The sequence below is a fragment of the Pezoporus occidentalis genome, unplaced genomic scaffold (genome assembly GCF_034315485.1).
Source record: "Pezoporus occidentalis ecotype Australia unplaced genomic scaffold, CSIRO_AGI_Poc_V1 ctg310, whole genome shotgun sequence".
Taxonomy (NCBI): domain Eukaryota; kingdom Metazoa; phylum Chordata; class Aves; order Psittaciformes; family Psittacidae; genus Pezoporus; species Pezoporus occidentalis.
In genome coordinates this window covers 69,474-94,836 of record NW_026915053.1, presented here as the reverse complement: position 1 = coordinate 94,836, position 25,363 = coordinate 69,474, and the positions used below count along the sequence as shown (strand labels likewise).

The following is a 25,363-nucleotide window of genomic DNA, read 5'->3' as shown; positions in this document are numbered from 1 at the left end:
AGCCAGGTCGGTGGCGGCAGCTTTGGGCTCCCACCTGGAGCCAAAGAGAGGGTGAAGGCAGAGCCTTTGCTTTATTCCTTCTCCCACGGGTGCAGTGAGCCCATAGGACATGGGATGACCTCAGGAGCTTGGCTGTGGCTCAGGGTGGGATTTAGCACAGGATTTTCCCATGAAGGAGGCGAGCTCTGCAGGTCTCCATGCCCTCCGTCGCGGCATTCTCCCAAACGCCCATCCAGCTGGTGCTTGGAGCTGATCCGGCACATCCACCCGCCTCCTGCCACCTTTCTGCATCCCAAGTGCTTTCCGAGGAGGGGCTTTGCCCTTGGGACTGTGGCTGCTGCACCCGGGGAGGCAGCTGCAGGCAGGGATGCAGGCACAGGGGCTCGGTGCCTGACTGCGCGTCGGAGCAGGCAGGGGCTCTTTTGGTGCTGGCTCTCTTATCGAGACCCACAGCTCAGCACCCAGAGGAGGTTTTGTGGCCTTTCCTCTGCCCAGCCCACAGCCAGGTCCCCAGTTCCCACGCTGGGACCATTGGAAGCATGGCCATGGCTGCTGTTGCAGGTTGAGCTGGACTCAGGCTTTCACTCCAAGGAGCTCTGTTATGTTGGGGCTTGTTCTCTATTTAGCAGGACCTGGGAGCTTTTTAGGAGGAGAAACTGCCCATTGGGGTCAAGGGGAAGTGAAAGGTCCTTATTCCTTCCCTGGAGTGGTCAGGACCTGCTGCTCTGAGCTTGGGAGGCTCAGAAGGTGAAGAAGGGGTGATGCTGCGATAGCCCACAGCCGGCAGGGACACTTGAGGGACTCCATGGCCAGGCTCTGCACATGGTTTTTCTGTCCCTGTTCCTGTTTGTCCTACAGCAAATGCCAAAAGCTATAGGGAAAAAACCTGCTCTGAGGCAGCCCCCGTTTCTGCTGACAAAGGGCTAAAATCCCAAGCCCCATCCCTGCTTCACGTTGATTCCTCGTGCGTCCAACGCTGTCCTCTGGCAGCTCAGATCATCTCCAAGTGTGAGCCGAAGACCTTCAGTTCCATAACTGCATCCCTTAAACTAAGCGAGCAGCTTTCTTAGCCATGTAGGGGATATTCATGTTTTCAGTTTAAAGACCTATGGAAAACCGTGGACCAACCTTAACCAGGAAAGGCTCACCAGGAAACCAATGGGATTTTTGCTTTGGTATAAGGCAGAGAAAATTTAGGGACCGTGCTATTCCCTGGCAGCTGCCACCCACCACATACAGCCCTGTGCTTTCTGGTTTTGCTAACCACTGTCTGAACTGCTTCTCAGAGCATATTGGAGTTGGTCAGCCTTGTTTCTCCTCCCAAAGGCACTGGAGCCCAGGTCCCTGGTGAAGGTTGCTGATGCTGAGTGCCAATGTGTTGTTCTCCAGTGCAGTGTTCGCCGGGGTGGGGATGCACCGTGCTTGTTTCCTGACCCTCTTGGATCCTAAAGGCTTGGAGAGGAGTGAGAAGTCAGCACTGCCTTGTTCATCTAGAGGGTTGTGCCTTTTCCTGAAGCATCATTTCTGACAGCACCGTTCGCTTCCTGGCTCCTCTCTGCAGGGAAAAGCACTCAAGAAGACCAATGTGCTTTGAGGAAGGGGGTCTTGCCCCCTGTTTCTGCAGGACAGCAGCACTCCCTTGGAGGAAACAGCCTCGGGTGGTTTGAAATGCTTGGGGGGGGGGAAGCACACACACCTTTATTTATGTCCTCAGCATCCGTCAGCCAACATGCACCAATGGTCAATGTCACTGTTCTCATTTCATCTGGCAAAGAAACCAAGAAAGCACCTTAAATCGGGAGAAGACGGAGCCCTTGCCACAGCACCCACCTCACGGGAGAGATTCGGGATTCTGAGCAATAAGGGATTCCTATGGGGAATCTTGGGAAGACTCGAAGCATTAAACGTGTGTAACTCAACCTGCCAAACTGTGGGAACCTGCACTTTGAAGTTCTCTTTACAGGAACCGACTTGTCTCCTGCCTGGCACGGGTGGCACGCGTTGGAAGGGGTGACAGGGACCCCCGGAGCACCTCTGGGGCTGCAGCCCCTGCTTTCAGCCACGGTGGCTGTGCCAAGGTCCCTCACGCTCGCCCTGTGCCACCGAGAGCAGTGGCTCTGCAGAGGCAGGCATCGAGCTTGTAGGGAAGGAGCGAATGGAAAACCCTGGGTAGAAATTGCCTGGAAAAGGGAGATTTCCACTCTCCCTGCACCGGAGCTGCGTGGGGCTGGGGGAGATGATGGATGGGAGCCCCCAGCCCCCCAGCTTCGGGTCCTTGGTGTCTCGGGGTCGTTGCCATCGCGCTGACCTGTGATGTCCGGTGGTTCCTGTGAGCGGGGCAGCCTCAGCGCCAGGGATGGCTCTTGTCCAGACACAGATGCATTTTGTGTTTGTTCGCTCTGGCAGTTTAGCTGAGTGTGCATTTCCACCTCCAGAACCCTCACACTGTGTATAAAAATGGATAAAATATATATATATATATAATATATTCTTGTGAATGTTGGTGCAAAAGAGAAAACTATCTAAAGTTTCGGTCGGTTTTATGTTCTTTTTTTATCTCTATGAATGAAAGGAAGGAATGGAAACCACTTTTCTTTCCGTTCAGCACCCTCCACACCCACCTACCTGTAGATACCAACAGGTTTTCTGGAACTGTTTTTAGATGTAGGCAGATGCTTCTGTTCTCATGGAATGTTCTGTCGTGTAAGATTGTAATTTCTATTTTTTTAAAGCAAAGCAAAGAACTAAATAAAACGTCCTCTTTCGGACCAGTCAGCTTGGAAGGGAGGGCAGGGGAGGGAGAAACGTTTATTTAAGGACAAAGGTGTTGTCTGGATTTTGGATGACATTCAATAAAAAGTAATATAATGTATGGACAAAAGAAACAACCAACCCAACCCTTTCGTTTTGAGGTGTGTTCTATAGGTTTAGCGATGTGTACTGCACAGAATTCACAGGAATTGAAATAAAGTCTGTTTTAGCAGGTAACAAAATGAATAATGTTGGGAACAGTGACTGGGATTCCAGACTCTAGCCAAGGGTGAGAGTGGTTGGAGCAAGCTGCTCTAGTGGAAGATGTCCCTGCCCGTGGCAGGGGTTGGAGCTGGGTGAGCTTTGAGGTCCCTTCAACCCAAACCAGGCTGGGATTCGACGGTTCTTGGTTCACTTAAAGGCAGGCACACGCTGGTGTGAGCAGGGGAAGAGGTGGGGTTTGTCTGCCATGGGTTCAGAGCCCTTGCAAGTGCTTCCCAAGCACTGTGCATCATCCTCCAGCCAGAGCATTCCAAGGGAGACCCAAGATCCAGGAGGGACTTCATCTAGGAAACCTGTTCAAGCAGCACCAAGCACCTGGCTGTGCTGGGGACCCATTCTGGGCCAGAGGGTACATGGATTCAAACAGTGCCCAGGCCCAGGAGGGAGGGAAGGAAGATGCACGCCCCGGATAAAAGGATGCTAGGACTGCAATGCGAGGACTCCTCTCCATCAGGATGCAGACAGTTCAAAGGTACCTCTGGGTATTAAGCATGCAAAGCTCATCCTGATTCCCCTCTGCCTCACCTGGGGGCACACTCCCTGTGCAAATCCAGAGCAGCTGAGTCCCTCAGCACCATCAGGATCTGTTGGGAGCTGTTTGGAGCTGTGGAGCAGAGCAATGCGAAGGAATCCTTGTACCTGCAGGTAACTTGCAGGCTCAGTAAATCCTCGGCCTCACCTCACCAGCTCCACAACGGTGCTGTTCTGCCGTGCCCAGGATCAGCACACGTCCTCCTCACGGGTCCCACGTGCAGAGTTTCTATATCGCGGGATAAAACCTGGCTGCTACCAAGAGATGGGAACAGCAACGAACACATTTTCGCCATGAGCTCATCGTGTAAGATTGTAATTTCTATTTTTTTAAAGCAAAGCAAAGAACTAAATAAAACGAAGTCAGCTCAATTTATTTAAGTTTAATGAAATCAATAAAACTCGGGAAATCTGCTTTAAAAATCCTTGCAAAAAGCTACTCCTTCAACCGTGTTTGTGGAAAATGAACTTTCAGTTCCACTGTTAACAGCAGCGGACGAACGGGCTCTGCAGGACCCTGGAACACCAAACACCAAGCAGCAGCAGGATGGGACCACCCGAGTGTGTCCGTCCCACATGGAGCACAGCGAGGACGGGAGCTGCCTGCATTGGGGTGCTCTGGGTAGCCGATATCCCCGTCCTTGGGTTTTGCCATCCCACTGTCCATCACCTTCCCCCCACTGCCTCATCTCTGCTGTTGGCCACACGTCTCCAGCAGCGCTGGATTTACTGGGGCGGAGTGACCTCTACTGGTTTATAGCTGGAATATTCCCCGCGTGTCTGTGATAATGGAATGGTTTAGGCTGGAAGGGATCTTAAAGCTCATCCAGTGCCACGGGCAGGGACCCCTTCCACTGGAGCAGCTTGCTCCAAGCCCCTGTGTCCAACCTGCCCTTGAACACTGCCAGGGATGGGGCAGCCACAGCTTCTCTGGGCACCCTGTGCCAGCACCTCAGCACCCTCACACGGAAGAGCTTCTGCCTCAGAGCTCATCTCAGTCTCCCCTCTGGCAGGTTCAAGCCAGTCCCTTGTCCCTTGTCCCAAGCCCCCCTCCAGGTTTCCTGCAGCCCCTTTAGGCACTGGAGCTGCTCTAAGGTCTCCCTGGATGATGTTTCTCAACGGATGGAGACAGGAGGCCTCCCAAAACATCCGCCCAGCTGGCCCGTACTGCAGCCAGTGCCACTGCCTGTGCCTGTTTTGGGGAGCAAACCTCAGCAAAGCTGGGGCTGAACACAAGCAGCGAGCCCCAAGACCTGTATTTTAGGGACACTTTGCAGACTTGGGGTGTGAAGGCCTCAGCGTTTGCTCAGACATAATGTAATGATCCTCTGAACTGCTGTAACTAACCCTGGAGCCAAGCCGTGGTGAGAGCTGGCTGCTGGCTGCTGTAACGCTGTTGGAGATGGAGCCCGCACGTGGCTCAGGAGCAGCTCGGTGCTGGTGCGTCCCCTGAGGGTGCTGCACCCTGTCCCAAACCCCCTGTGTGCCCAGACCGCCAGCACGGTGGCAGCAGCCCCCCAGCTCTGTGCTTGGTGTGAAGGGGTACGGAGGGGATGGGGTGATGAGGACCTGAGACCAGCAGGGCCAGGGCAGGGATTGTGCCCCTGTGCTGGGCACTGGTGAGGCCGCACCTTGAATCCTGTGCTCAGTTCTGTCCCCTCACTGCAAGAGAGACATTGAGGTGCTGGAGCGGGGCCAGAGAAGGGCACTGGAGCTGGAGCAGGGCCTGGAGCCCAAGTGTGATGGGGAACGGCTGAGGGACCTGGGGAGGTTCAGATGGAGAAGAGAAGGCTCAGGGGGGACCTGATGGCTCCCTACAACTGCCTGCCAGGGGGGCGGAGCCAGGAGGGGCTGGGCTCTGCTCCCAAGGAACAAGGGATGGGACAAGAGGAAACGGCCTCAAGCTGCACCAGGGCAGGTTTAGATGGAGCTGAGGAACAATTCCTGCCCCAGAGGGTGCTCAGGCATTGGAACAGGCTGCCCAGGGCAGGGCTGCAGGCACCGTCCCTGCAAGTGTTCACACCCCGTGGAGACGAGGCCTCAGTGCCATGGGTCAGGGGTGGCCTTGGCACTGCTGGGACCGGTTGGATTTGATGCTCCTGACGCTCCGTTCCGCCCCGGTTCGCTCTCTGACTCCATGCCCAGCCCCTCCCGGCCGCCGTAGCAACCTCCGCCGCGCCCCATCCCGGCCGTTCTCTCACGTGACGTGTGGTGTTGGGAGGGGGGGGCGCGCCGCGGGGCACGCTGGGAAGTGTAGTCCACGCCGCGGGGAGCGCCGGGCCGGCGGCCATTGCCGGGACTCTATTTCCCAGCGCGCCCCGCGGCGAGCCCGCCGGAGCTGGGTCTTGGCGCTGCGGCTTGAGGGGAGAGCGGTGAGCGCCGGGTCGGGGCTGAGCCTGGGGGGCGATGGGGTCGGGGGGGGACCGGGCGGGCCGCGGTGCCTCGGCCTGGCCTGGGAGGAGCGGGCGGTAACGGAGGTACCTCGGCACGGGGCCTGCCGAGGGGGGGTCCCGTCGGAGCGGGGGCAGCGCTGGGGGCAGCAGCGGTGAGGGGCGATGGAGGGGAGGCCTCGGGGACAGGCCCCGGGGGGAAGGCGCTTGTGGGGAGGGGAATCGGGGCCAGCCCTGGCGGGGAGCGGCATTGGGGTCAGCCCCGCTGGGAGCAGCGATCGGGGCCAGCGTGTGCGGGCCGTGCTGCAGGCGGGTCCCCGTGCCCCCTCTCCGAGCGTGGTGGCGGGGGTATGGAGGCGGCTGCCGACCCCGCTGGGAGCACCCCGCTGCGCTCCGTCCTCTCCGGAGGGTGCTCGGGAATCTGCCCCGGCCCTGTGAGGAACCCACCGGGACATCAGGGCCGGCGCTTGGGGGTCTCGGGACCCCCAAGGGGACAAGGCAGGGTAAACGCAGGCCGGTCACAGGGGCAGTTCATGTGAGTGATGGAACTGCTGGTGCTGCTGTCTGCAGCCCAGGTGTTTAGTGTGAGGCCACTCCAAGTGGTGGAATAGGCTTGTGTCCTGAACATGTGTGTTTTGTGCTTTCTGTCTTTTATGTATATAATAGTTTGGGTTGGAAGGAACCTTAAAGATCATCGAGTTCCACCCCCCTGCCACAGGCAGGGACACCTTCCACTGGACCAGGTTGCTCAAATCCCCATCCAATGCAGCCCTGAATGCTTCTTGAGCCTTCTGCAGTTCTGACCCTCAGCCACCAAGCTTTGCTTCTGAAGCACTTGTACCACAGTCAGTATTTGTCTGCTGTGGGTTCCATAGTACCTTATTAAGGCTTCTGCCCCTCTGCTCCAGGGTGGGGGAAAGGGAGGCAGCAAAACACCCTGTGCAGGCAGGATGCTCTGGTAACAGGGAGCTGTGTGCCAGGCTGACATGGGAGGACACTGACCCTGCGAACTTCATTGTTTCCTGTGCATTTTCTCAGCAGCAGTGCTGCCATAGCTCTACAAAGTCTCGGCTCATAAAGCTGAGCCAAGCATTTTGGTGTCTTGTAGAGTGTGACCTCTGCTGCCTTGGCCTCTCTGGGCTGGCCTGGTAAGAGTTGGGCATCTGAATGAGACTCAGACCCAGCCTTTTCTCTTAAAACCAGGGCAGAGTCACTGCTTCGTTTTTAAATGCCCCTGGAGAGGAATACAAGCAAGGCACTGGCTTGTCTTGGGAACACTGCAGGCTGTGCTGGTTCTCTGCTGAGTCTGATGGTTTCAAATCCACGTCTCCCACATCCCTGCAGGTGCCTTTGCTTTTAGGGCATTTGCTTTTCCAAAAGCCTGGCTCTGGTGGTTGCTCTCTCTAGCACGAAGCACTTCAGGAGATGTGTGTTTTGCCCAAGGTCTTCTTATAATGCTTGTGCTTTAATCATGAAATCATTGTCTCTATGAGGGAGTGTTGGCAAGCTCTTCTGCCGTTGCTGTTATGTACAGATCCTGCCCCTTGATTTGCTTCTGGATTAAACCCTTGGGGACAGATCTGCGTAGAAGCTCTTGACCTCGCCGCGTTCATCGTACCAGAATGAAAACCTAAAAGCAGTGCAGAAAATAGCCTAAAGCAAGACTTGAGAAGCTGGTGGATTTGGTGCATGGAAAGCATAGGCCGTCGGGATGAGTTTGGCTGCAGGTGGCAAGAGAGGAGCCGGTGTCTTGTAAATCTGGTCTTAGGTGACCAGGCGGGTTTATGGCAGAGCAGGAATGAGCTCAGCTCTCCCACCTCCCTGGCAGAACTCTCCCTTTGGTCTGTCCTTTATGTATTTCTCCTACCACGTTCTTCTCTTTTAGGAGACTGCTCACTATAATATCAACAGGCTAAACAAACAGCAACATCCATGCATTCATATCATGTGCCTCAGCAGACTGCCGCGGGCATTCCCTCACAGAATCTTGCCTCATCTCAGCTGGTGAAACGTGTTTCACACAAAAAATCACACTCCAGGGCATCGTGTCCTTGTCTGCCTGGAAAAACTGCTGCGTGCACACGGGGCTGGGTTTAAAAGGGAAGCGCTGCCCCTTGGAATGGCACAGGGCAGTTTTGTCTTTGAACCACTGGGGAAGAAAAGCTCCCACTGTCTCCAGTGGGCTCTTGTGAGTCATGTGCCTTGGCCTGTAAACTTTAGAGCTATTCATTGAGTGCGCATGAGCACAGTGGGAAAAGGAAGCTCACTTCACACACTGCTTTCCTTGGGGTATGTGTGGTTTTTCCCTCATTCCTCGCTGTGGGATATAGATAAAGAAATCTCTGGAGCGCGGGATGTTGGGTTTTCTCTATTCCCAGTTAAACAGAAAATGATCCAGTAAATAGAGAGCTTGTTTAGATGTATCTTGCACAAGTTCATGTGTGGGGGGTGATACCTATTTCTGTACCTGTATTTGCTGTGAATCTGTTTCCTTATGCCAGGACCTTACAGCTGGAGCTTGACTTGAAGTTGTTTAAGCCACACAGGGAAATTTCCTGTCTGTGTTGTGTGAAAGCCAGAGGCTGCAGCGTTCCCCAGGGAATGCCCTAGCCGTGAGCAGCTCACGAGTGCCATAGCAATCCTGTCCACATTATTGCTTGTTTTAAACTGGTACAGGCAAACTAATGTGTTATCCTCTCTGTAGACATAAAGCTTAGATATAACTGCATCTCTACGTACAGGAAGAACAAGCTGCCTGTACAGGTGGCACTTCTCATCAGAGTGCCATTGTTTCCACCAAGGACTGTGCTCCAGCAGCTCAGTTAAAAAGGAAAGTAAATTCAACCCCAACAATGTGATTGTGCCAGTGTAAACTCTGCAACCTCCCAACCATGCATGGGGCACAGAGGTGCAGGAAAGGGGAATGAGCTGCTGTAAATCCCAGGGGCTTTGGATGCAGTGCAGCTATTCTGACCTCAGTGCTGGCAGCAGCGTGGGGTGTTCGTTGTGTTTTTGTAGGGGCAGGTTTCAGTCTAGACTTCCTTCATTCTGGATAACTCCTGCCAGTCCTGTAGTGCTGGATTAGGGGGTTGGTTTGTGGAATTCTGGGATTTGCAGGTAGGCGCACATGATGCCTTTATCCTTAGGAAGAAGGGGTAGAATCAAAGCTCAGCACAGACCTTTGCGGCTTTCATCTGTGTGTTCAGCTCTGCCAAAATCAGCGACACGGCTGATGCTGAGTAAACTTTGCATGATTCGATTCTTCCAGAATGATGGTCATGTTCAGTGGTGGTGACAGGAAGAATGAATCTGCATTTAAAAAGAAGGGTTTGTGCAGAATTATTAAAGTAATGAGGTTGATGGGGTTTGTGTCCCAGCTGATTCTTTTTTAACAGTCGACTTCCTGGCTAACAGTGATTATCTGTTTGTTTCAGCAGTGGGAAGGTCCACAGAGGGCCAGGAGCCAACACAACATCTCAACCCCTAAATGAGACATTAAGTCTGGTGAACTCGTGCAGGTTTCTCTGCCAGTGTATGGGCTTTGCTGCGTCCCACCCAGACCTGTCTGTCTCAGCTTGTTGTCTGGCTGCAGCCAGAAGGTACATGTGTTCTGGCAGTGGCTCTCTGTTCATTCTCAACCTTTGCCAGGTACTGCTAAGAGCACAGTTGTTTGCTGCTGAGTAAAACAAGCCTTAAAAGTGGTTGACAGTGGGGTTGTGTTGAATGAGATGCTACCAGGTGGTGCTTCATATGAACAAGGAGGAACTGTGATCCTTTCTGTGAGGTTCCACTGTGCTTTTGAGCAACTGGGGATGAGCAATTTGTAGTGGGAACCCTGGGCTCACAATCTATCAAACTGCACCGGTGATGCTCCTGGTTCTGGGAGAGTCTTTGGGTTAGGGATAGAACCATGGAATGGTTTGGATTGGAGGGGACCTTAAAGCTCATCCAGTTCCAACCCCCTTGCCATGGGCAGGGACACCTTCCACTAGAGCAGCTTGCTCCAAGCCCCTGTGTCCAACCTGGCCTTGAACACTGCCAGGGATGGGGCAGCCACAGCTTCTCTGGGCACCCTGTGCCAGCGCCTCAGCACCCTCCCAGGGAAGAGCTTCTGCCTAAGAGCTCATCTCAGTCTCCCCTCTGGCAGGTTCAAGCCATTCCCCCTGTCTCGTCACTGCATGCCTCTGTAAAATGTCCCTCCAGATTTCTTGTTGGCCCCCTTTAGGTATTGTGCTGACCTGATTTTCTTTCTCCCGTAGATCTGTTGCTCTCTGTCTGAAACTTCACTAGGGCGCACTCCTAATAGAAATGGCAGGTAAGAGATCTCAAAATATGGCAATGGAGGGAGAAAAAAAAAATTCAAAAAAGATGATTGTTAGAAAATCTGCTTGTCCTTTGGTCAGTTCATCTTAGAGTCACAGAGTCCCAGACTGGTTTGGGCTGGAAGGGACCTTAAAGCTCCTCCAGCTCCAACCCCTGCCACGGGCAGGGACCCCTTCCATAGAGCAGCTTGCTCCAAGCCCCTGTGTCCAACCTGGCCTTGAACACTGCCAGGGATGGGGCAGCCACAGCTTCTCTGGGCACCCTGTGCCAGCGCCTCAGCACCCTCCCAGGGAAGAGCTTCTGCCTAAGAGCTCATCTCACTCTCCCCTCGGGCAGGTTCAAGCCATTCCCTTGTCCTGTCCCTACAGGCCCTTGTCCAAAGCCCCTCTCCAGGTTTCCTGCAGCCCCTTTAGGCACTGGAGCTGCTCTAAGTTCTCCCTGGAGCCTTCTCTTCTCCAGGCAGAACAAGCCCAGCCCTCAGTTGGATTTGGTCATACTGACCTCCCCAGAGAGCTTTAAAAGCTGTGCCCCTTCCTTTCCTGTCCTTTGATCCAGCATTGGTATGTCCTTTTCTATGCTGCTGAGACAGACAATCCAGGAGAAAGCCCATTAGGTGTTTATAGCAAACAGAAAATTAGTGCTCAGGAGACCAAAAATTCCTATGGACTTTGAAAGCAGCCATGGAACATCAGCACTACCTGTGATGGGGTCAGCAGTATCTGTTAACCTGTAACTTTAGGAGGAATCTCAATGTGAAATGCATTGAGTGGAGATGGGTGAGGAGCCACAGAAGACTTCGTGTTTATTTTGATAAGGAAAAGTCTACTGAAAAGCCAAACTGGGCTGGTGACTTCAGCCAGGATTCCGTATTTAGTTCTGATGTACTCACAGTGGGCGTTCTCCTCCTCATGTTTTCTGTGTGAAAATGTGCCTGTCCTTTGCATGAAGAAAAGCCTTTTCTTTCCTAAAGCAGCTTTAGGTTCTTCCCTGCCAACCTTCAAATGAGGCTCAGGAGCTGCTCCTGCTAAATATCTGTTCACACAGAGATAATGGCAAGAGAAGGGGAACTCTTGTGCTGACAGTTCTTGTTCAGACATTTCCTCTTGTCTTCTGTGCCATTTGGAGGTTTTCCCAGGACATTCTTCATCTCCTCCTCTGGTTGTTTTTCATTCTGTTTACTGGGGCTGAAGTAGACTAGAGACAATTAGTCCCAATGCCCTGCAATCAGACTTTAATCAGCACTGGAAGGCAAGAGCAAACATTCCCTAACGTGTAGAAACACACATCCAGGCACATGTACGGCCCAGATCTACGCATCTGGCTGCAAGCTGACGGCAGCTTAAATACAGAGGCCAAAGGCATTTAATGACTTGATTTTAAACCCCAGTTTCTTTCCAAGGTAAGGCTTTCTTCACCATCTCACTTTTGTCAGTGTTTGCTGATTTATTGTATCTGCATGCAAAGCTTTTTTTTTTAGGGTTTATACATTTATTTCATTTTTCCTGGGGCTTAACCTGACAGAAAAACTTGACTTTTAAAGAGTCTTGTCACAACAAAATCATCCCTGACACCTGACTTGTCTTCCCTGAACGGGATCATGTCCGAGTGCTAAATCCCAGTTCGAGATGCTTCCCAAAGGCACCCTTCCTACTGTTATAGGGACATAGCTATTACAGGTCCTAAGGTCTGATCCATGCACCAGCAAGCCTACCTACTCAGAGCTTGTGTCTGAAGGTCAGTCTGCTTGTCTGGGCAATTGCCAGCCTTTCCTCTTGCTTTGGTTTTCTGAGGCTGGAACTCAACACCTCTGTGCAGTTTGTTTCCCCAGATGTTGCTGGCATCTCCCCCTTCCTGGGGCTTACTTGAAGGTTTTTGTCTTGCAGCACATTTGGCACAACTTTACACGGATGTGTAAAGGTATCCAATCCACGTGTTACTTATTAGCTCACCTCTGTTCCTCACTCCAAGCCTTGCATGCGCTGCTGTTCACTGCTGAGGAAGAACCAAAGGTTTGGTCCCCAGGGTGAGGATGAACATGCTGCAGTGAGTAACATGAATGGCCAGAGCTGGCTATGGTTCCTCTTGGTTTTTATGAGACCCCTCAACCTGAGGTTTCATGGACGTGTCCTGGAAAGGTGCAGAGGCTGTTGCTCAACCCTCAGAATGTTTCTGCATTCAGCTAACCTCTGTGTTCTCTGTTGCAGAAAAGGTGAATAACTTCCCACCGCTCCCCAAGTTCATCCCACTGAAACCATGTTTCTACCAGAATTTTGCTGATGAAATTCCCATCGATTATCAGTCTCTGGTGAAGAGAATCTACCACGTATGGATCTGTAAGTTGAATAAGAAACCTGTGCTGGGAAAACATATATAGGTAGTAAAAACCCTGTAGATCTCAGTGACTTACGTGCTTTAAAGTTTTGACTGCAATTAGTTGATGAGAAACAATGATTCCTCTTAGAACACTGTAATACAACTTTAGGCCCGAATTTGAAGCTGCTGTGCTTTGAATCTTTGCCACAGATAAGCTGTTGGAGAGAGCGTGGGTGCTAGAAAAGTCTATTAGTAAATTTGAGGAACAAAAAAGCAGACCACATCTAATACCTTTGTTAATGTTAAGTGATGTTTTACTCCCCAAAAATAACCATCTTAGAGTAATTCCCAATTCACCTGAAGTAAGATGAGTAGGAAAATTCTAGGCAAGAAAATGTGGCCCATATGCTTGCTATAGGGAAGGGTAAAATTCCCCCTTGTCTGTGCCATCCACAGGTTTCCCTTGCCAACTGAAGCAGTGTCTCTAGCCATACAGTGTCTCTTCCTTAGCTATCCAAGGCCTCAAAGCATTCCCTGGCTTGCTGGAGAAGGGTGCTGATCCTCTTGGTCACAGCTGGTGCTTTGCTGATACTCGGTCTGAGCAGACCTCCTGGCTCTGAGCTCGTCTTGTCAGGCTTAGCTGTTCAAAAGCCAGTAATGAAAATTGACCATTCTTCTCCAAGGAATGAAATGGGATGGAAACTGCTGGGGCCAGATCTTGAAAAGCACGGGGAATGCTTTGGAAGATTAAAAATCCTTTTGCCTTGCTTATCTTCTTTTCCCCAAAACGCTTGTCATCCTTTTTTACCCTTCTCACTGAAGGAAAGCTTGTTTTCTGCCAGCTAGGCATTTGGTGGCATGGCTTTTATTCCAGATGCATAGGATGTGTGTACGAGAGAGATTTGGGTGCATAAATAATGGAATAATCTGTCCCTCCATTGTTCTTTCGTTATTTAGAGAGGCTGAAATGAGCTCTGTAATTTTCTTGCCTGAAGAAGCTGCTTGTCCCTTCAGCCTAACTGCTGAAACGTTGCATGCTGCAAAGCTGCCTTTGTCTGCGGCTCTCCCTAGACAAAGGGTCCCTCATGACAGTTAATGGCAGGCTGGAAAGGTGCCATTTGGGACATGAGCCCATGGCTGGGGGAACCTGGCATTTTCACCAGGAGTGGGAAATTCCCATCTGCAGCACGCTTCCTTTTGGGGTCTCCCTGACTTTTTGGGATAGGATGGAGAGCGACACATAGGAAGGAAGGCAGTAAAGAAGAAAATGCTGCTGTTGAAGATAGAAACATAAAAGCCGTTGCTAGAAGGTTGAATGCTCATGTTTGGATGTGAACATCTTATGAAGGTGGGTTGTGAGTTGAGGAAACCTGTACCAGAGCTCCCACTGCTGGAGAACAAACTCCTACCTGGGGGAATCACCAGTTCCCTCAAGCTTTCTGGGTGCTCTTGGCTTGCTGGCTTTGGTTTTTTCATTAAGTAGCTTTTGGAGAATAAATGACTTCTGAAAATAAAAAATGTGGAGAATTCCAGCTGATTACTGTGTAAATGAAATTTAAATCATTAAAATTCTTTCTCCCCCCCCCCCAGTATTTAGGTACATCTAAACCACTGCCTATAAAGCCTTGTTGTTAGCTACTCAGGAGAAATTTTCTTTGTAGTAAACCAGTGTTTGATTTTAAGTCTCCTGGAATGTGTATGTCAGAGGTAGCAGCTGGGATCAATGTTTTCACCCTACAGTCTTCCAACTGCTATCAATATTAATTTACAACCACAAAATGTTGTAGTTGTTCAGCAGTCCCGTGGCTGCTGGAGGCAGGTGGGTCTGTGCCAAGAGGAGGAAATAGAAGTCAGAAGGAGGGGCCAGGCTGGACCGTGACGTGCAGGCATGATGCAGAGCACCACATGCAGTGAAGCAAGGAATGGGCAGAGCATGTGGACTTCCCATGGGTGAGAGGAATACAGGGATTTAATTTTGACTGAACAAATGAGGCCAGGGCCTAAAGTGTTCCTGTGAGCTCATCACCAAGTGGGACCCAAGGGTCTTGGACCCTCCACCTTCTCATTTTTTGTGTGCTAATTGATAGAGGTTCTTAGAATCCCAGCCTGGTTTGGGTTGGAAGGGACCATAAAGCTCTTCCAGTTCCAACCCCTGCCACAGGCAGGGACCACTTCCACTGGAGCAGGTTGCTCCAAGCCCCTGTGTCCAACCTGGCCTTGAACACTGCCAGGGATGGGGCAGCCACAGCTTCTCTGGGCACCCTGTGCCAGCGCCTCAGCACCCTCACAGGTTACCACAAAATTTTTAAGAGTTGTCATCTGTTTTCCAGAGCAGGAGCTTGTAATTGTGCCAAGCCCCTTCGACACTGGCAGAGCTTGGGGGTGCAAGGACACTGCAGGGAGTCCCTGGGGCACTGAGAGAAGCACATGGAGGAAAGCAGAGAGCCTCTTGCACGGAGGTCAACTGTAGAAGCTCAGAAGTGTGCAGCCCCCATCTGCAGGGATGATCAGCTTCAGGGAAAGGGGGGAGCAGCATCTCTTTGTTCATGTCTACTTAGCCCAGCGCTGGTTTGCTCTGGGGGCCGTTGTCAACTATATCTTTTTATCCAAGCGGCAGGAACAGGGATGTGAAAGGGCCTTTAAGCCACCCCTATGGTCCCATGTTCTCAGCTTAATTGGAGTTTGCTTTCTCCCTCGCTCAAGGCAGCACTTTCAAGCCCTGAAGTTAACTTCCAGGGTTCCTCAGGGGCTCAGGGAAGCAGAGAGTGAGCCCACAAGGCAGCGTGCTGGCTCTGTAAGAGCTCTTGAGGCAGCCTCAGCAAGCACAGAGACCAAAGTCACATTGAGGCTGGGTGCAGGGCAGTGTTTTACATCCCTCTCCTCTCGAAAGGGGTTTTGCTCCAAGTGGGAATTAAACCTTGCTTTTAAGTCATCATAATACCTGCCTGAGTCTTGTATTGCTCGCACTCTTTGCTAGCCATCCTTTGGCAGGTCCCAAAAGAGTTTCCTCATCGTTCTGCCGCAGCACTCCCTCAGGAAATGGATGTGTCTCTGCTGCCAGCTCTTGGGGCCATGCAGGATCCTGAGACTCCCTTGGGGAAGCTGGATTACTGGGCTTGAGTTTCCCACTGCAGCATGGACCCTTCCTATTGTAATTCCGGGTTTTTGTTTCCTTTTTGCATGAAGATGTGGAACTGCACAACTCACGGTCTTTCCTCTGTCCCTGTTACAGTTTACTGCATCACACTAGTAGTGAATATCATTGCGTGCCTGGCATGGTGGATCGGAGGAGGCTACGGGGTCAATTTTGGTCTGGCCATCCTCTGGCTTATCCTCTTCAGTCCCTGTGGCTACGTCTGCTGGTTCCGACCTGCCTACAAAGCCTTTCGGTGAGTAGAGGTGGTTTAGTTTCAGTTCCCTCTGAGGGAGAGGGATGTTGCTGGGGAGAGCTCCTGTGGATGTCTCTGTCTGGGATAAAGTTAAGGACTTGATATCTGAATGTCTTGGTTCCTTTCAAACTGAAGAAGAATGTGGTTACTTCTCAATCCTAGACGTAGGACTGAAGGTCACCTGCCTCGGGTTGGAGGTGGGCAGCAGTGAGTGGTTTGCCACTTCCATGAGGGTAAAATTCAGATTTTACTTAAACACTTCAAGCTTAGCAGCAGCCTCATATCAGGGTAGCATTAAGATAGATGTTAATTTGTTAAAGCTTCACTGAGGTTTATTTTGATGGCAAACTATTAAGTTATTAGTTTTTGAGCACTCTGGTGGGGTTTGTCTCTAGGTATTTGAGAGCTTGGCTGCTTTGCTTTCTAGATGAAAGCAGTTCCCTGGAGCGAGCCCTTCTGAAACTCCACAACTGTTTAAAGCCATGCTACATTTTCACTTTAATTACTAACATTTGCATTTGCTCATCTCGCTGTGGATCACAAGGCATCATTCCCATGGCAATACATGATGCTTGTCACAGCCATGAAGGTCCCAAGCAGTTTTCAGCCTGGCACAGAGGAGGGAGGGAACTGCCCTGTGTCACACTGCAGGTCACCAGCAGACCCCAGACCCCAGTCAGGGATTTGGGCTCTGAAGGTGAAGCTCTTTCTAGTTCCCCATTACCAGAATACTCTGGATTTTGATTATTCACCAGATACTGTGAGGAATTGCTTTAAATTACAGCCAAAGCAGTTGACAGGAATGGGGTTGGCAGGTGGGGCCCTATCGATTCAGTACATGCTGAATTAGTTCTTTAAATGTTCTTCTGAAGTTATGTTTTGTGTGCAAACAGCACTTGGGCATTTGTGCTGGTGGGACTTAACCCACCAGTGACTGCCTCATGGAGCACAGGGGAGGATTCCTTCTGGTGGAGATGGAAGGCCACTGGGTTGGATTACTCTGAAAGCTTTAAGACGTGAAAACAGAAGCTCTGAACTCTTGCCCTCTGGAGCTGGGGTTTTGTCCCCATCCCTAGTTCAGAAGCCCGAGTGCCTCCAAGTGCTGCAAAGAGCAGTTTCCATTCTGAAGTCTGGGAGAGATCACTCCTCCCCACTGACCTCCTCTGGGCTTCCCAAGGACTGTTTCTAATGATTTCTCCAATGTTTGTATGCATTTAAGCAGCTGAATTCTGAAAGGTCCCCGAGGTTATTCTGTGTAAAGACTTCTACAGTTAAAAAACCAATAAGGCCTAGGGACAGCCTGGCAAGCCCAGAGATCTTTGTCATCAGCTGTAGAAAAGGCTTGCAAACCACTGCAGTGGGGCAGGAGGTTACTGGGGGATCACAGCTAGTGGTGGATGAGGACGGTGAGGGTAGAGCCACTCGCTGCCTCTGGTTCTGGGCACAGGCTGCCCTGGGCCTCGTGCTGGGAGGATGCTTCTGGAAAGGCTTTGTCACACATCTGCACCCAGAATGAAATCAGCTGCGGAGCTTTGGTGCTAGGGCAAAGCTGCTGCAAATGTGCACCAGAAAGCTGCAGCTGAAATCACCTTTTCTGGATATTCTCACTAATTCCCACAGATCCTTTCAAACCAAGGCTCCTGCAGCCTTTTCAGGTTGTAGTTGCAAGAGTGTTTGAAGGCTCAGCCTTGAGCCTAATCCTTGTTAATTGGATTATGATAGGCACTCCTGTGAACAGGCCATGTTGAAAGTATTTCTTTCATATTGCTGTATGCTGAGGTGATATTTGAAGGGTGGGATCATGAGGATACAGATTTCTTTCCCAGCATCTCTGACCGACACGTGGCTCGGAGTGGCTGGAGGCTTTTCCACTTGTCTCAGACTAGCCAGGATCCCCTGCTTGGCCTCTTCAGAGCCTGGGGTCCTTCCTTCCTCATCTCTTTAGGCAGCAGGGGCTAGGATTAGAATACTAAGAAATGATAATAATATCATATGATATTATGATAATAAATGATAATAAAATCATAAAAAATAATGATAATAAAATCATAAAGATTTCAATACTTTTAGAGCTTCAGCAGGAGCTGGGAATGGCTGGAGCTCTTTTGTAAACTCCCCCTTGCACTAAGCTGCCTCATAAGCAACTGAAGTGTTTTTTGTAAATCTCTTCTGTAAATCATGGGCCTTTTTAGTTCCTGAGAGAAAGGGAAATGTTTGTACCATTAAAAATGATAGTTTGGAAGTCTTAGATGTGCCTGACATAGCTGGGATAATGGGATGAAGATGTTCTGCTGCAGTCCTGTGGCAGAGCCCAAACTTGGGCAGGAGAGGAGAGTGCCCAGTGTACCCCTGATAGAGAGACCCTCAAAGTAACTGGTCAGCTGCCTTGTGTCCATGGTCATCTGCCTGTTGCACCTGCATAAATTAAAGGACCTCACATATTTGGGATGCTTTCAGCCTGTGCATCCTGAAGATGTGGAGCTGCAGAGATGTCAAAGCCTGCTTCTGCATTTCCCCAGCCAGGGTACCACCCGCTTCTCCTGTGGCTGTTTTTCCTCCTATTATGTCCCAGTGCTGGACGTTAACCATGGGTGTATAAATGTGATGACGAGCAGCCAGTGAGACATTCCCAGCTGGAATTCTCATGCTCGGTTATCACTTTGAGTGTATGGGGCCACTGCCTGCCAGTGTTCAGCCCCCTTGTTCCTGCTTGCTAGTGGTTGAGCTGCTCAGGTGTCAGGCTGTGCTGACTGGAGATGGGTGGTCAGAGAAATGATTCAGGCCCTCTGTTCTGCTGGAGACTGTCTCTCCTCATGTGTCATCACATATGCAATTGCTCTGGTAGAGCTATTGCAGGAGCCAGGCTTATTGGAAGAGATGAGGCACTGATGATTCATGGGTCTGTGTGCTTTCTCTGCTAGGGAGAGAGGAGTAGCCTTCAAAGTACACAGCTGCAAAGGGACCTCTTCTGAGGTACCACATTTGTGTGTGATGGGGTCAAACACCCGGTGTGAAGCCACGTGAGGTGCCTGTCTCCCCCTCACTCACTTCCTCTCTTCCTCCACAGGTCAGACAGCTCCTTTAATTTCATGGCCTTTTTCTTCATCTTTGGTGCACAGTTCATCCTCACACTCCTGCAGGCTATCGGATTCTCCGGCTGGGGAGCCTGGTAAGCAGCATCCTTCAGCCCTGGAGCTCAGCACTCAGCTCCCGGGCCTGAGAGTTTCAGGCTGTGGGCTGCTTCCATGAACTTTTGAGAAACTGGTGGGAGTCTGTAGAAAGTGAAGTGGAAGAAGCTTTCTGGTTTCTTCTGTGGCATAGTTATACCCGCTCTTGGAGTACACAGCTGTGTTTTCATTGCTGTATTGACAGAACTCAGATATCTTATTACCTGCTTGTCCTTTTTAGCATCTTCCTGCAATGTCCATTCCTTTTTAACTGGCCAGTGGCAAGATTCATCTTCTCTTAGCCTTGCCCTCGGTGTCCTCATAGCACATGGTGAGCAGTGTGGGATGACTCACTGTTGGCCTATAGAGGAAGTATTGTCAGAGTTGTCTTAAAATAAATGGGACTTCAGTGGCTGTCCCTGCTTATAATTGTTTGGCATTTTAACTTCCTGTCTGTAGACACTTGAGAGCAGTTGCTGCTGAAATGACAAGAGAAAGTCCAAGCACTCCATATAGCATTTTGTTTTCTCCAGTGTTCTCCAGTTGCCCTACCTGGTTATTGCCATCAGAGGAGTAGGGATGCAGTGTAAATCCCAGGGCCCTCACGTTCCCTGATCCCAGTTCTGGTCTCTGGACACATGACCTCTGCACAACCAAAAGCACCTTAGGAATAAACCTGCTCTGTGCAAAGCCTGTGCAGCTGGCTGTCCCCAGGGCTGAGGCTGGGTTAGGGAAGGATGCTGGCAAGTGAGATTTGAGGGCTTGGAGAAGTACCTGCCTGAGCTCAGTTTAATCCTGTCCATTTTAGAATCATAGAATCATAGAATAGTTAGGGTTGGAAAGGACCTTAATATCATCAAGTTCCAACCCCCCCTGCCATGGGCAGGGACACCTCACACTGAACCATCTCACCCAAGGCTTCATCCAACCTGATCTTGAACACTGCCAGGGATGGAGCATTCACAACCTCCCTGGGCAACCCATTCCAGTGCCTCACCACCCTAACAGGAAAGAATTTCCTCCTTAGATCCAATCTAAACTTCCCCTGTTTAAGTTTTAACCTGTTACCCCTTCTCCTATCACTACAATCCCTAATGAAGAGTCCCTCCCCAGCATCCCTATAGGCCCCCTTCAGATACTGGAAGGCTGCTCTGAGGTCTTCATTGTTCTTTTCATTTTCAAGAGCTTTGAAGCTACCGTCTAATTTCTGGGTATGAGTAACCATGTTTTCTGGTGATAAGGGCACTTTAAAGTGAGAGCTGTCATGATATTGTTCCTTTATTTGTGCTTCTTCCAGTGGATGGTTGGCAGCCATTACTTTCTTCAGCACCAACATTGCAGCTGCTGTGTTTATGCTCTTTCCTGCCATCATGTTCACGATGTCAGCGGTTGCGATGCTCGTCAGCATTATAAGGGTAGGTGCTTTATGTGTGTCTCTGATTTGGCCTGTCTGCACTTTGTATCACAGTGATGTGAACAGGCAGCTTAGCAGCCACTGTAAGGCATCACTGCTTTGAAGGTTTTATACAGCAGTCAGTTGGTGTCTCTTCTAGAGGAGAAGTCCATATAACACTAGGCAGCTGGGGCTGGATGTTGTCACCCTGTCACAGCACTCGAAGCAAGCTTCATTGCTTATTAGGATAGTCGTTGATGGTAAAGGTGAAGCATCTTGAGATGGCCTGCAATGAGCAATGGCTGGCAGGATTGGAAGCGGTCCTTGGTTCTCTCAGCAGGATGTGGAGGTAGGTCTGGAACACTTCAGTAGGCTGATGGCAGAGGAGGAGGGAAGGTGGAAGCCCTGCTGAAGCAGCAGAGTCAGTTCTAGAGAGGTTTCAGCCCACTGGCCTTGCTGTGGGTTCCCCGACCTGAATCCCACACTTGCAGCTGTACTGGGTTCAAGTCTTGGGTTGATACTATCAATTTACACCTCTGTTCACTGTATTATTACAGTCTTAATGCTATTGTGCCATGGAAATAACAGCTCTTTACAGAGAGAGAAGCAAATTCATGCTGCAGTACCAAAGTAGCTACAGCTCTTCTGAGGAGAGAGGTATGGGTGCGTGTTGCTGACCTTCTTCTTGATCCCTCTCTTTCATCCATTAGGTACATAAAATCTACCGAGGGGCTGGTGGAAGCTTTCAGAAAGCTCAGGATGAGTGGAACAGCGGCACGTGGAGGAACCCCCCCAGCAGGGAGGCCCAGTACAGCAATTTTTCTGGGAACAGCCTGCCAGAGTATCCCACAGTACCCAACTATCCCCCGGGAAACCAATGGCCTTAAGCAGCACGAGCTGCAAACTGCCTGGATTCTCTTCTTTTTGGTCTTTTTTATTATTGTTATTGGAAAAGATCGTTTGCATTCCTCCCCAAGCACCCCAGTCACCTTGGGGACTCTTTTGGTTTTTGCCTCCTCATCTCTGCAGCAGATAGATGCTGTCAGCCCCTGCCACCTCCAGAGCACTGCACGGCCTTATCAGAAAGTCTTTTGTTTGTGTTGAATTACCAGTATTTGCCTCGCTGCAGACTGAGGAACCAACCATTCCCTGTCCTTGCTTGAGGGAATCCTCTTGTGACCCTATGTGAAGAGGCTTCACTTCCCCACGATGGCACACACTATCACAACTGCTCCTTCTGCCTTCGCTGCTCAGTCTTCATCAGCTACCGCTACCTGAGTCGTCCTTAACAAATGCAATCAGAGCATTAGTAGCAACTGGTGTTTACTCTCCTGGATGAATAATCTGGAATTTTTCACTCTAAGGGAAATGCAACACCTAAATTATTTGGTACTAGTGATATCGAAGGTATTGTAATATCTACAGCCTCATTTGTTTGCACACTCTGGTGAAGAATCCTGTAGATAACGGTGCTTGCTGTGGGTGAGTGTTGTTCTGATGGGAAGTCCACAAGAGTCCTCATTTGCCTGGCTAGGACTATTGTTATGCTTAGGAGTCTTGTTTTCTCTGCTGCCAAAAGGATCTGTATGCTTCAGAGGTGTAGGTTCATTTCATTTGGTTAATGATTGCTTGCTAAAAGCCTGATTCAAAGCCCACTGAACATTACTGAGAACCTGGCTGATGCTGGGCTTTGGAGCTGGCTGCCTGGGGGATGGTCACTCCATCACAGATAGGCAGCACAAGATCTCTGTGCCATCCCACTTATGTGGCATCCAGGTTTTGTGCTGACCCAAGGAATGCCCTACTAGGCACATCTTGCTTTGTTGGGACACCCTGTTTTCTGAGCTCCCCCCCAGATGCAAGATAATTGTTGATCTCAGTGCTGGGCCCCCACTGTGGTTTGGGAATAATTCTATTACAATGAATAGTTTGAATTCTGCCTTCTATGGATGTAGTTGAAATCCAAACACACAGCGGGGTCTGGTAGGCAAAGGAAAGCTTGTTAGTCCTTGTAACTGGTGTTACTGGGCAGACCTGGTCTGTGTCTGTGTAGCCAGCAGCACTTTCCTTCCATGTATGAGCAGGGAGAGACTGATTCTTGCCTTTCTCCAAGAAGCAGCTTGAGAGAGGATAGAGTTGTTGGCAGGGATTGTTTTCCCTGAGAGGCAGCATCCATCTCATTGTTCATCTCTGTTCTGTGCATGCACATCAGGACTCCTGGAGTCTGAGCCATCCAATTCCCCCGTGTCCTCCAGGCAGCAGATCCTGCTGCAGTCAGATCCTGCAGTTTTTTCTTCCCCTTCAACAGCTTGCTGTGAATTTCTTTTTATTATTTTATTTTTTCAAACATCAAAACTGGAAGGTCAATTCCCAAGATTTTTTTATAGGAAGTGAGAGTTCAGAGTCTTTGGCTCTGAAAGTTCTGGCCAATAGTCCTGTAAAGGACACAGTGGTCCATTGCAGAGGCTTGGGAGGTGTTGGGCACCCCGTGGGTCAGACCCAGAGGCTGCCAACAGGCTGCCAGAGGTGTTGCAGTTACACTGAGTAACTGGAAAACAACCTTGGCTCCTGGAAAGGGCCAGGGAGGTTGTCCTGGCTCAGTGGAACTGATTTGCAAGTGATCTTTTGAAAACTGTCTCTCCATGTGCCTTATCTAAAGAATTAATCGTTCACAAAGCAGCACTCTTCCTTCCCCACTGCCCCTGCACAACTCCCCAAATGCTCTATTAACTTTTCCTGTGTCACACTGTAAATACTGAGTGCAGAACAGCTCGGAGGCTGCGTGACACCTTTGGTACTAGGGCCAAAGTGACCGTGACCCAGAGGGCAGAGCACCATCACCATCCTGCTGCAGCCCCTGCCTCATGCTTGGGGGTTCCATGAGCTGGGAACACAGCGTGAGGGCTTTTGCCTTGTGAATGTGCAATGTGCTTGAATTTACCAGAACACAACCCGACCCCATTGTTAAGCTTTTAGGTGCCTTTGTCTTGTGTCAAGCGTGATTTTCTTTGTTGCTTTGCCATCAATGGTAGGAGACCTGCCTGGTGACTAACTCCCTGGAAATACAATTGCACTACAGGGGAGCGAGGAGGGTTTAATGCGGCTCATTAAACCAAGACTGGCCATGTCTGGAAGCTGGAACACGGTGCTCCAGAGTGCCATGCTCCCTCCAGCCCTGCCCCTTGCCATCCTCAGCCTCTTGCCAAAGTTCTTCAGAAGGAATTGGTGTCTGTGCTTTTTTAGTGTGTGAGGTTGGAGGTTTCAGAGGAACCAAGCTGAGCAGCAGTGCTGGGGACTCCACATCCTGCTTCACCTTGGGGTTTTTTCCCCCTTGGTGTTGTTTTGAAGTACCCATCCCCAGTCATATTGAAAATGCTTGATGCCAGAGAGGAGCCCACTAAAATGGTTGGAGCAGAACACCAAACTCGTGCCCCATTCATATACACTGCCAAGATCTCCACAGAGCTTGGATGAACCTCTCTGGCTGGGATCTGCCACCTTTCATCCCCCCTCCATCCTCTTCAGTGCCAGGAACTGTAATTCCAGAAAGCTGACAACACTCTGCCTGAACATGGCATATTTGGGGTGGGTTAGGTTTATTTTTTCTTTGGGATTCTGTACATTTTTAAGTGTTTACATTAGATTTCTAACACCATTAACCTGGACTCCTGGTCGTGCTCGGCGGCACGTGGCGTGTCTGTGTGCGATGTTTCCTGTCACTTGTGGAGCTCTGAGGTTTGTTTGTGGTTTGTTTTTTTTCTCCTGATCACAAGACAATAAATGCTCATCCTGTGCTTGATGAGAAGAACTGGCTGCACCAGAGAAGTCTGTTCCTAGGTAACCACAGTGATCTGGCAGAGGGAAATGGTGAAATCTGTTTCCCTCCAGTATCTCCCACCTGATGTTGTTTTTTCTTTCCTTTAAAACAACAGTGTGTTTATGGCTGAAGCTCATCCTGTGTGCTGGGACAGGTGTGACAGCAGCACAATGTGCTTTGTACTCTTACAGGTGCCCAGTAAGCATTTACCAAAGGTGCTGCTATTGCGCCCTATGAAGGGAATGAATAGCAGAGGTGTGGGTGGTGCTGAGAAGATCCCATCTCCCAAGCACCAGCATTGAGCTCTTTCTCCTGCCCTTGCCCTTGGCCTTCTTGAACTCCATGAGGTTCCAGCCTGTCTAGGTTCCCATCCCTTCCATCCAGTGTGTCACCCACGCTACACAGTTCAGCGCTGTCCTTGAGCTTGCTGGGTGTGCTCGATCCCACTGTGTTGCTGATGGAGATATTAAACAATGCAGGGCTCTGCTGTAGTGGTGTGTTCAGCTGTGTATCAGGGCCTGTCCTCTATACCTGGGTCAATACATCCCACACTGTCCCCTCACTCTGAGACACATTGAGGTGCTGGAGCGGGGCCAGAGAAGGGCACTGGAGCTGGAGCAGGGCCTGGAGCTCAAGCGTGATGGGGAGCGGCTGAGGGACCTGGGGGGGTTCCAATGGGGAAGAGAAGGCTCAGGGGGGACCTGATGGCTCCCTACAAGTGCCTGAGAGGAGGCTGGAGCCAGGAGGGGCTGGGCTCTGCTCCCAAGGAACAAGGGATGGGACAAGAGGAAACGGCCTCAAGCTGCACCAGGGCAGGTTTAGATGGAGCTGAGGAACAATTCCTGCCCCAGAGGGTGCTCAGGCATTGGAACAGGCTGCCCAGGGCAGGGCTGCAGTCACCGTCCCTGCAAGTGTTCACACCCCGTGGAGACGAGGCCTCAGTGGCATGGGTCAGGGGTGGCCTTGGCAGGGCTGGGCACGGTTGGATTTGATGCTCTTAAAGGTCT

At 50.7% G+C, this 25,363-nt stretch overlaps 1 protein-coding gene and 1 long non-coding RNA gene across 3 annotated transcripts; one reads left to right on the top strand and one right to left on the bottom strand.

Annotated features, from left to right (window-relative positions):
* Positions 1-837: 837 nt before the first annotated feature.
* On the bottom strand, positions 838-3,129 carry LOC134168468 (uncharacterized). Its single transcript, XR_009966565.1, has 2 exons — positions 2,626-3,129; positions 838-2,445 (listed from the first exon to the last, which is right to left on the bottom strand). It is a non-coding gene; the product is annotated as an uncharacterized LOC134168468 (long non-coding RNA).
* A 2,710-nt stretch (positions 3,130-5,839) lies between these two features.
* On the top strand, positions 5,840-24,352 carry SCAMP4 (secretory carrier membrane protein 4). 2 transcript variants are annotated; one of them, XM_062628170.1, is made up of 8 exons: positions 5,840-5,936; positions 9,389-9,458; positions 10,214-10,269; positions 12,482-12,610; positions 15,823-15,979; positions 19,047-19,148; positions 20,444-20,561; positions 21,250-24,352. In XM_062628170.1, the coding sequence occupies exons 3-8, from the start codon at positions 10,263-10,265 to the stop codon at positions 21,424-21,426; spliced, it is 690 nt and encodes a 229-aa protein (XP_062484154.1). In that variant the 5' UTR covers positions 5,840-5,936; positions 9,389-9,458; positions 10,214-10,262; the 3' UTR covers positions 21,427-24,352. The 2 variants fall into 2 exon arrangements, with proteins under 2 accessions (XP_062484154.1, XP_062484156.1); XM_062628172.1 differs by lacking the exons at positions 5,840-5,936; positions 9,389-9,458; positions 10,214-10,269 and adding an exon at positions 10,843-11,053.
* Positions 24,353-25,363: the final 1,011 nt, after the last annotated feature.

Bases quoted from the DNA above. Each gene is read 5' to 3' on its own strand.
- SCAMP4 (XM_062628170.1), top strand. The intron at 15,980-19,046 runs GTGAGTAGAGGT...CTTCCTCCACAG, and splicing joins CCTGCCTACAAAGCCTTTCG to GTCAGACAGCTCCTTTAATT. The intron at 20,562-21,249 runs GTAGGTGCTTTA...TTCATCCATTAG, and splicing joins TGCTCGTCAGCATTATAAGG to GTACATAAAATCTACCGAGG.